Source organism: Salvelinus sp. IW2-2015, linkage group LG14 (assembly GCF_002910315.2).
Source record: "Salvelinus sp. IW2-2015 linkage group LG14, ASM291031v2, whole genome shotgun sequence".
NCBI lineage: Eukaryota > Metazoa > Chordata > Actinopteri > Salmoniformes > Salmonidae > Salvelinus > Salvelinus sp. IW2-2015.
This window is the reverse complement of record NC_036854.1, coordinates 52,360,802-52,372,102: the sequence shown is the minus strand read 5'-3', so window position 1 is coordinate 52,372,102 and position 11,301 is coordinate 52,360,802. Positions and strand designations below refer to the sequence as shown.

The 11,301-nt window shown below is 42.7% G+C and overlaps 1 protein-coding gene across 2 annotated transcripts in view; it reads left to right on the top strand.

The window, feature by feature from the left end:
• The first annotated feature begins 4,250 nt into the window (after positions 1–4,250).
• LOC111973579 (arf-GAP with SH3 domain, ANK repeat and PH domain-containing protein 1) overlaps positions 4,251–11,301 on the top strand; it is a 39,144-nt gene continuing 32,093 nt past the window's right edge. For both annotated transcript variants that reach the window (XM_070446729.1, XM_070446728.1), the window contains exons 1-3: positions 4,251–4,487; positions 5,837–5,886; positions 7,594–7,723. In XM_070446729.1, coding sequence (XP_070302830.1) covers positions 4,266–4,487; positions 5,837–5,886; positions 7,594–7,723 — 402 coding nt within the window. In that variant the 5' untranslated portion in view covers positions 4,251–4,265. The remainder of the gene's footprint in view (positions 4,488–5,836; positions 5,887–7,593; positions 7,724–11,301) is intronic.

The window sequence follows — 11,301 nt, the reverse complement described above, 5'->3', positions numbered from 1 at the left end:
ACCGCCATAAAAAAGCCAGACTACGGTTTGTACGGTTTGTAACTGCACATGGGGACAAAGATCATACTTTTTAAAGAAATGCCCTCTGGTCTGATGAAACTTAAATAGAACTGTTTGGCCATAATGACCATCATTATGTTTGGAGGAAAAAGGGGGATGCTTGCAAGCCGAAGAACACCATCCCAGCCGTGAAGCACAGGGGTGGCAGCATCATGTTGTGGGGGTGCTTTGCTGCAAGAGGGACTCGTGCACTTCACAAAATAGATGGCATCATGAGGCAGGAACATTATGTGGATATATTGAAGCAACATCTCAAGACATCAGTCAGGAAGTTAAAGCTTTGTCGCAAATGGGTCTTCCAAGTGGACAATGACCCCAAGCATACTTCCAAAGTTGTGGCAAAATGGCTTAAGGACAACAAAGTCAAGGTATTGGAGTGGCCATCACAAAGCCCTGACTTCAATCCTATAGAACATTTGTGGGCAGAACTGAAAAAGCCTGTGCAAGCAAGGAGGCCTACAAACCTGACTCAGTTACACCAGCTCTGTCAGGAGGAATGGGCCAAAATTCACCCAACTTATTGTGGGAATTTTGTGGAAGGCTACCCGAAACGTTTGACCCAAGTTAAACAATTTAAAGGCAATGCTACCAAATACTAATTGAGTGTATGTACTCTTCTGACCCACTGGGAATGTGTGAAAGAAATAAAAGCTGAAATAAATCATTCCTCTCTACTATTATTCGACATTCACATTCTTACAATAAATGGTGATCCTAACTGCCCTAAGACAGGTGAATTTTACTAGGATTAAATGTCAGGAATTGTGAAAAAACTGAGTTTAAATGCTATTTGGCTAAGGTGTATGTAAACTCCGACTTCAACTGTATGTCTTCGTTAGAGGCGGCTGCAAATAGTTTTGAATTCCACTGAATATTCCAAGCTATTATACCATTTTCTTTAGTTCAAAAAAACCACCCTGACAAAACCGTCATCACAATCACCTCAGCATAGGTGACTGCTACTATCATCTCCTCTTACGTTCTTTTTTCACTCGTCTGCTCTCATCTCTCTGCCATACATTCCCCTGATATTTCTGTGAAAAACGTGTCCCTGTTGGAGAATCTTGTGTTGTGTAGTGATTGTTGTTGGAGGAAGAGGCTCTCTACCTGTGTGCCAGCAGCGAGACTAAGTGTACGTGTGTGGAATGTGAGTGGGGGAGTGTCTGTGTATGTGGCTGTGTGCGTGTGCGCGTTTCAGAGAGAGAAACGTGGTGTGAGAGAGACTACGTGTGTGGCGTGCATGCGTGTTGCGTCTTTGTGTGTGTGTGTGTGTGTGTGTGTGTGTGTGTTGTGGTGTGTGTGTGTGTGTGTGTGTGGTGTTGTGTGTGTGTGTGGTGTGTTGTGTGTGTGTGTGTGTGTGTGAGAGCTCCCCTGGAACCCTCCTAAAATCAGCCACCTGTTGGACACGCCTGGGGAAGGTGGTATACATGTTGCCTGTAACGGTGGTGAAAGGACAAGCATCTCTTGACAGTCCTATATCGATGCTACGTGAAGACATATTGCTCTGTATCCCTTCCTCTCTCTCTGTCTCTCACTTTATTACACAGACACACTTCTGTGCATGAGATATTTCTAAGACATACGTTTGCCTTTATACATTCTTGCGTATCAAGCATTTAGTGTATGTGTGCAGTCTGTGTCGGTCTCACATACGTAGTTAGATACTGAATTCTTGCATCGCTCACTTAGAAACGCTGGCAAGCGAGGCTACCCACATTCATAACCAACGCACAGACGCCCACTGATCTATATTCAGACATACAGTGCCTTCAGAAAAGTATCAGACCCCTTGACATAAATCACATTTGTTACGTACAGCATTTCTAAAATTGAAATTAAAAATAAAGAAAATGAAATTACAATCTAACACACAATACCCCATAATGACAAAGTGATAACAGGTTTTAGAACATTTTTGCAAATGTATTAAAAATCCAAAACTGAAAATACCTTATTTACATAAGTATTCAGACCTTGTCTATTAGACTCGAAATTGATGCTCAGGTGCATCCTGTTTCATTGATTATCCTTGAGAGGTTTCTACAACTTGATTGGAGCCCACCTGTGGTAAATTCAATTGATTGAACATGATTTGAAAGGCACACACATGTCTATATAAGGTCACAGTTGAACAGTGGCATGTCAGAGCCATGAGGTCGAAGGAATTGTTCGTAGAGCTCCGAGACAGGATTGTGTTGAGGCACAGATCTGGAGAAGGGTATCAAAAAAATGTCTGCAGCATTGAAGGTCCCCAGAACACAGTGGCCTCCATCATTCTTAAATGGAAGAAGTTTGGAAACCACCAAGAATCTTCCTAGAGCTGGCCACCCGACCAAAACTGAGCAATCGGGAGAAAGCCTTGGTCAGGAGGTAGAGATTCCTCTGTGGAGAGGGAGAACTTCCAGAAGGACAACCATCTCTGCACACTCCACCAATCAGCCTTAGGTAAAGTGGCCAGACGGAAGCCACTCCTCAGTAAAAGGCACCCATCAAGCCGCGGCTTGATGAGTTTGCAAAAAGTCACCTAAGACTCTCAGACCATGAGAAACAAGATTCTCTGGTCTGATGAAACCAAGAATGAACTCTTTGGCCTGAATGCGGAAGGGACTGGGAGACTAGTCAGGATCGAGGGAAAGATGAACGGAGCAAAGTATCCTTGATGAATACCTGCTTCAGAGCGTTCAGGACCTCAGACTGGGGCGAAGGTTCACCTTCCAACAGGACAATGACCCTAAGCACACAGCCAAGACAATGCAGGAGTGGCTTCGGGACAAGTCTCTGAATGTCCTTGAGTGGCCCAGCCAGAGCCCGGACTTGAACCCGGTCGAACATCTCTGGAGAAACCTGGAAATATCTGTGCAGCAATGCTCCCCATCCAACCTGACAGAGCTTGAGAGGATCTGCAGAGAAGAATGGGAGAAACTCCCCAAATACAGGTGTGCCAAGTTTGTTGCGTCAAATCGCAAAGACTCGATTCTGTAATCGCTGCCAAAGGTGCATCAACAAAGTACTGAGTAAAGAGTCTGAATAATTATGTAAATGTTTAAAAAACGTTTTTTGCTTTGTCATTATGGGGTATTGTGTGTAGATTGATGAGGGAAAAAAAGTATTTAATCAATTTTAGGATAAGACCGTAATGTAACAAAATTTMGAAAAAGTAAATGGGTCTGAATGCTTTACGAATGCACTGTAGTGGTCATTTGAGTGTTTATTGAATATATCCTTTTGATAAGTGCTCCCCAAGGGCTGATGTCAGTGTGTACTACTATTGGTAAAAGTATTGATGTTGATAACTCCCTCACATGAACCTGTCATAAATTAATACATCACCATTGGTTATTGACGTTGCTATTTTTCTGGCGGACATTTTGCTCTCTCTCTCTCTCTCTCTCTCTCTCTCTCTCTCTCTCTCTCTTTCTTTCTTTCTTTCTTTCTTTCTTTCTCGCTCTCTCTCTCTTTCTCTCACTCTCTCTCTCTCTCTTTCTCTATGTATGGAGTAAACTCTTCATATGCTGACACTAGTTTGTGGTATTTACCACCCTTAAAAAAGGTGCCTCTCTCTGGAGTGCAGTGTGAGAGGAAGGAGACCACCCTGTTGGTCTGCTAGAGTAGTGGGGTTGAGCCCAGGTTTCAGGCCAGTCTTAGTATCCATCCACTCCATAAAGGGAGACATCCCAAATGGCAATTATAGTACACTACTTTTGACCAGGGCCCTTAGAACCCCCATAGAGCTCTGGTCAAAGTAATGCCCTATATAGGATATAGGGTGTCATTTGGGATGCAGACCGACAGACCATGGCCAGCTCTAATTGTAGAGCAGCAGCCAGTAAGTAGGTGATTGATTTAGACATTAGGTCTTTGCAACGGAGGCACTTAAGCAACACATTAGTGGCCATTAAGTGTTGTTTGTTTCCCGGACCGGATGGGACTTGGCACTGACCATCACAGGTCCAAATGGAATAAATGCTCAGGAATATTGACCTGCATTAATCAATGTGGTTACAGCGCTGTAAGCAAATGGTCGTCAAATTGTGTTTGCTGATTCCTAAATAGCTTAGCACACTTTAAGAGTCTAAAATGTTTTTGCTGGTTCCTAAATAGCCAAGATTGAGTTCACCCCTAGACTGAAGATAATACTGTCAAGGTTTCTTCGAGCCATCACAAATATTTGTTGATGTACTCCATAATGAAAGCTGAAAGAGTAGATGCCTGACTCTTGCCCTCGTGACCGAGTTACTGAACAACTCTTTCTCTCCTGCTCTCTCTCTTTCTCGCTCTCTTTCTCATCCTCATCCTTTCTCTTTCTCATCCCTTTTGTCTCTCTCTTTCTCTCTCGCTCTCTATCTCTTCAGCTCCAGAGCCTGAGCCATAATGTGATCTTCACCCTGGACTCGCTGTTGAAGGGGGACCTGAAAGGCGTGAAAGGGGTAAGATTTACAATGAAGACCCTCCTTTCCTTGCTCTCTCCCTCACTCCCGCTCTCTTTCTCTGCCTTATCGCCTAGGGGAGGACCTAGCACTGGAGCCCACTCAGTAGAGCCCACGAAGCAGATCTGTCGATTCATGTGTGTGTGTATGTTAGTGATGGCTGTTCCTGCATCATAGCTTGTTCTTCTTCCTCTTCTTTTTAAATAGTGAGCCAATTTGTTTTCAGCACTTTTTTATTTCCATGACTGATCATGACTCTCTCTTGTCACAGACATACACTGAGTCTACAAAACATTAAGAACACCTGCTCTTTCCATGACATAGACTGACCAGGTGAATCCAGATGAAAACTATGATCCCTTACTGATGTCACTTGTTAAATCCACTTCAATCAGTGTAGATGAAGGGGAGGAGACAGGTTAAAGATGGATTTCTAAGCCTTGAGGCAATTGAGACATGGATTGTTCAGAGGCTCATACAAAATATTTAAGTGTCTTTGAACTGGATATGTTAGTAGGTGCGCACCGGTTTGTGTCAAGAACTGCAAAGCTGCTGAAGAACTGTAACGCTGCTGGGTTTTTCACACTCAACAGTTTTCTGTGGACATCCAGCCAATTTGACACAACTGTTGGAAGCATTGGAGTCAACATGGGCCAGCATCCCTGTGGAACACTTTCAACATCTTGAGTCCATGCCCAACAAATTGAGGCTGTTGTGAGGTCAACTCGATATTAAGAAGGAGTTCCTAATGTTTAGTACACTCAATGTTTATGGTGAGATAAAAGTTTAGAACATGGAATCACAGTAAAATCACAGTATTGAATCACATTATTGAATCCCAACACATATCGAATTGTGTTAATCGCAATACATACCATATCGGCATCTAAGTATCATGATAATAACTCATCATGAGGTCCCTGGCAATTCCCAGCCCTAGTGTGGTCCGTGTGCCCGTGCGTGTGTGTGTGTGTTTTAGAGAGACAGAGTGGGTGTGTGTGAGAGTGTGCTTGCATTTGAGAGAGAGAAAGAGAGAGAGGTGGAGAAAGGGAGGGGGAGACTAGTGAGCCTGACTGTTTAAAAGATCACACTGTAAATCTTCGCGTAAACAGTGTCCCTGTGTTGTGCCTGAAGGCGAGCGCCACGAATAAAGGGGTCATGAACCCGTGAGGTTGGAAACATGGAGTGGTAGTGGGTTTACAAAACATAAATTGTTAGGATGAGGCCTTGGCTCCTTGGCTGCAGTGGCGGTGTCGGCCTATGTTGGAGAGAGAGTTAACACTGCGCTGTGGGATTCCAGATTGACCTCATTACTGCTGTTTACTCATACTCTGTCCTATTTCTTTCAGGACATAAAGAAGCCCTTTGACAAAGCCTGGAAGGATTATGAAGCTAAGTTGTAAGTGTGTTAATAATAAATGTCTACATTAGGGATTAACATTGGTAACCGGGATCCCGGACTGTCCCGGGAATACTCTTCACATTTCCCGGGAAAATGTAATGACAAGACCCGGGAAATAATCAAAAAAATCCCCTAATGTCGCACTAATGCAATTCCACAACATACAAAACATGCACGGAAGCAGATAAGCAAAAAATGAAATAGCACATTATCCATAAAGGTTGTCGCATGGTAGCCTTTAGCCGAGCATATTTACTTCACACGAAGTCGCCATTAATTCAAAGCACACGCATAATTGACACCGACGGACTGCACATGCGACCAGAATGCAGATAATAAACCCTATTGGAAACCCCCGCAGTATAGCCTATAAAATAACGTGTGCCTCTTTGAGCTGTCATTGTGAGTCTTTAGACAGTCACACATTTGATAGGCCTATGCACAATTCACTACATAGGCATCTCTGTCACAGAGAGGCATGCGGGAACATTCTATCTTCTCCTGTCCTAGAGCCTAGTTAATATCAATCCCATTGAAACCCCAAATCCTGACTCCTGTTTTGCGTGAACAATTTTAACTTTATTCTGTAATCCATAGGTTGCAATGCGTTATCAAATGTCTCTCGCCTATGCATGTCAAAATACCGCCGCTATAAGATTTCCCCTGCTTCTCTGCGCTGTAGGCCAACTTGGTTCCCATATGAGATTATCGGTAAAGAATGTGTGACCAACAAATAGTATGAGAGTAGATATGTATATATTTTTAAACAGAGTCTGTTCTTGTTAAGATACCGTTAACTATTTCCACTCTCTTCTGCCAGTTATTCATGAGCTGATCTGCTATCTGTATAATRATCAGCTATATAGATTTTGCCAAATATAGGAGATATTCTGTCATGCGTTGAAGGAGGTTATCTAGGAAGTTTAGCAACTTTGGTCGTTTAACTGCCGTTACAAAGTRTGTCTGATTCGACAACGCTATACTCGGGGTGCGTCCTGAGCGCGTTCTGTGTCGAGATAGCCTACTGCCGAACTGCACTGAATTGAGGAACGTGAAAACGCTCCGAATTTATGGACGCCCTGTTTCGCAAATTCACATCGTCATTGGCGATCAAGATAGTTACTCCATCATTACTAAATATCCGTTTTATTTGCTCTGAAATCTTTACATTGRGGCGCAGCCAAGCCGACAAGGTGGTGCAGCACCCCTCTTATTTGGAGAGAACTCTGGAATAGTGACCATATCTTGGTTTTAAACAATTTAAATGGAGACTTCTGATTTTTGCAAAATTTCCCAGGATTCACAAGATAAATATGAATTATTACTGGTTTTGAAACTTGGTGGATTTTGTGGAAAATATTGATCCCGAGTGTAGATGTACATAACTGTGTTGTGACACCTGGGGTTTGCACTATATATGGTTATGTCTGGTTATGTCTGCGTACAGTTGTTTATGGTGTCATGACAATGTCAGAACGGATGGACTGTATATCACACAGAGCAACATCATCATTTAACTGGAACGTTCCACCCTGTGAAAACTCTACTTCTTCCGGAGAATTCCATCTGATTTAAAGAGTTGTCATGGACTTAAACACTATCTGTTGGTCTGTTTCTGGTTTCTCTAACACGGTCGGTCTGTCTGTCCGTCCGTCCGTCCGTCCGTCTGTCCGTCCGTCCGTCTGTCTGTCTGTTTGATTTCAGTACAAAGATCGAGAAGGAAAAGAGGGAGCATGCCAAGCAGCATGGGATGATTCGCACGGAGATAACAGGTGCGGAGATCGCTGAGGAGATGGAGAAGGAACGCCGTCTCTTCCAACTCCAGATGTGTGAGGTCAGTAGTGGACACGGCACAGACTAGTGGGCACTGATTAGGCACAAACTGGGCACTGACTGAGATGTACAGTATGTAGTTTTCTGTAAACCAATGCTTGTGAGTGAGCTGTATCCCTCTAGAGCAGTGGTATTCAGAATTGGGGTCGCAACCCCACTAAAATTGCAGTGGGGCCACCAAATATATATATATATATATATATATACTGTATATATATATATATATATATATATATATATATATATTATTAATTTGTATTTATTTTTTAAACACTATATATAGTTGAAGTCGGAAGTTTACATACACCTTAGCCAAATACATTTAAACTCAGTTTTTCACACTTCCTGACATTTAATCCAAGTAAAAATTCCCTGTTTTAAGTCAGTTAGGATCACCACTTTATTTTAAGAATGTGAAATGTCAGAATAATAGTAGAGAAAATTTTCAGCACATTCCCAGTGGGTCAGAAGTTTACATACACTCAATTAGTATTTGGTAGCATTGCCTTTAAATTGTTTAACTTGGGTCAAACGTTTTGGGAAGCTTTCCACAAGCTTCCCACAATAAGTTGGGTGAATTTTGGCCCATTCCTCCTGACAGAGCTGGTGTAACTGAGTCAGGTTTGTAGGCCTCCTTGCTCGCACACGCTTTTTCAGTTCTGCCCACAAATGTTCTATAGGATTGAGGTCAGGGCTTTGTGATGTCCACTCCAATACCTTGACTTTGTTTTCTTTAAGCCATTTTTCCACTACTTTGGAAGTATGCTTGGGGCCATTGTCCATTTGGGAGACCCATTTGCAACCAAGTTTTAACCTCCTGACTGATGTCTTGAGATGTTGCTTCAATATATCCACATAATTTTCCTACCTCATGTGAAGTGCGCCAGTCCCTCCTGCAGCAAAGCACCCCCACAACATGATGCTGCCACCCCCCTGCTTCACGGTTGGGATGGTGTTTTTCGGCTTGCAAGCGTCCCCCTTTTTCCTCCAAACATAACGATGGCCATTATGGCCAAACAGTTCTACTTTTGTTTCACCAGACCAGAGGGCATGTCTCCAAAAAGGTATGATCTTTGTTATGTCGATATAGGACTTGTTTTACTGTGTTTATAGWTACTTTTGTACCTGTTTCCTCCAGCATCTTCACAAGGTCCTTTGCTGTTGTTCTGGAATTGATTTGCACTTTTCGCACCAAAGTACGTTCATCTCTAGGAGACAAAACGCGTCTCCTTCCTGAGCAGTATGACGGCTGCGTGGTCCCATGGTGTTTATACTTGCGTACAATTGTTTGTAAAGATGAACATGGTACCTTCAGGCGTTTGGAAATTGCTCCCAATGATGAACCAGACTTGTGGAGGTCTACAATCTTTTTTCTGAGGTCTTGGCTGATTTCTTTTGATTTTCCCATGATGTCAAGCAAAGAGGCACTGAGTTGAAGGTAGGCCTTGAAATACATCCACAGGTACACCTCCAATTGACTCAAATTATGTAAATTAGCCTATCTGAAGCTTCTAAATCGATGACATCATTTTCAGATATTTTCCAAGCTGTTTTCTAAGGCACAGTCAACTTAGTGTATGTAAACGTCTGACCCACTGGAATTGTGATACAGTGAATTATAAGTGAAATAATCTGTCTGTAAACAATTGATGGAAAAATTACTTGTGTCATGCACATAATAGATGTCCTAACCGACTTGCCAAAACTATAGTTTGTTAACAAGAAATTTGTGGAGTGGTTGAAAAATGAGTTTTAATGACTCCAACCTAAGTGTATGTAAACTTCCGACTTCAACTGTATATATATATACATATTAAAAAAAGAGAAACAAAAATTAAGAGTTCAGATTATTTTATGGGACAATGTACAAATGTTTTTGAGAAAGATCATTTGTAGAAGAAAAGAAAATGGAGTAAATGCATTTGTTGAACCTTTAATTTTGATAAGAGCGATGAAAATGTAATTTWTTGAAGGTTATTTGTTGTGAAAATTTAAACGTACCGATTTTAAGGTTGTGTCATTAGACATTGAATACCACTACTCTAGAGTAAAATACCAAATTGTAAGAGCGATGCGCTCAGCTGTGCCATCGAGCTACTTCCCGGTGGGCGTAAACGCAGACTCCACTCTCCCTCTTTACCTACAGATTATTTGCTCACATGGCATAACGGTACTGATAATTGATATATTAARTTAGTGCTTCACAATGGGATTCTAATTGGAGCCGTTACGGAGGCGCTCAACCCATGCACCTCTATTTCTGTGTGCAGCYAGAGGGGGTGGTTTGCCTCTCTTGGGTTTTTAGGGTGATTTCTTACACGTGGGTTTTGTTGTTGTTGATATTGCTTCCAGTGTTGTGCTAGAGGGGCCCAGAGTTTTTCCTGGGCAAGTCATATGGTAAGGAAAACTCCTGACCCTATAAGCTTGACTGATAGCAGTGCTCGTATTGTGTGAATTGGTATGGTTACCTCACCCCCCCACCCTCTCCACATTACTCACTCACCAGATTAGAGGATGCTTTCAGGGTGAATCCAAAATGGCACTCTATTCCCTATATAGTGCACTACTTTGAACCATGGCCCGTAGGGTACTACATACGGAATAGGGTGCCATTTGGGACGTAGACTCACTCTCCTATCCCACGCTGCTCTGCTGCTGCTAGTGTGGAGAGGGCCAGGCGATGCTCATCACAGCAGGCTGTATTACTGATCTGAGACCAGCCACTGATACAGTAGCATCCATCCATCGCCTCTCATTCCCACAAAGCCCCCAAACACATGCACCATCAGGCATTCACAACACACACTAAGCCCACACCAGACAAATTTGCTTAATCTCTGAGCCGCACACTCGCAGGCAGACAAAAGCAATGTGTGTGTGATTGTGTGTGTGTTTTGTTTCAGGGTAGCACGCAAACGTGCACACACACACACACACACACACACACACACACACACACACACACACACACACACACACACACACCACACAACTAACCACAGACGACCCACACACATCAACACACACACACACACACACAAAGATGACTGCATTGTAAGCAATGCTGCAGAGAAGCTTGTGGGCACAGGGAGGGGGGCCTCGAAGGGCATTCTGCCCTACTAGTGTCCTCACGAAACTGTTCTAGGTTTGGCACCATGGGATAAACGTAAGATTAAGATGAGTTTTTATATATTTGTTGCCGCATGAATTGTTTGGGGGAATTTTGTCTCTATCTTAGCTGCATCGTTTAGGATGCTAGTCAGTGAAACACTTTCTCCGGAGGCCGAGTGATTCCTAAAACGCAAAATAAAAACACATTCATCTAGTTATCATTTCAAAACACGTTTACTGTAAACACCAGGCAAATGACAATCTTTCGGCTCATGATATTCTCAATGTTGGCTTCTTCCAGTGATGTTTAAGATTTTACCACTTGTTTCCGGCTCCGACAGACTTCATGGTGTGTTGGCAGTGTAGATCAAAGATCATCTCCAGCATACTGGGCATTCTGATAGGATTGACCTTCAAAATGTTCAGAAGACACTATTTACATATTTTCAGACAAACACATCTTTTCTT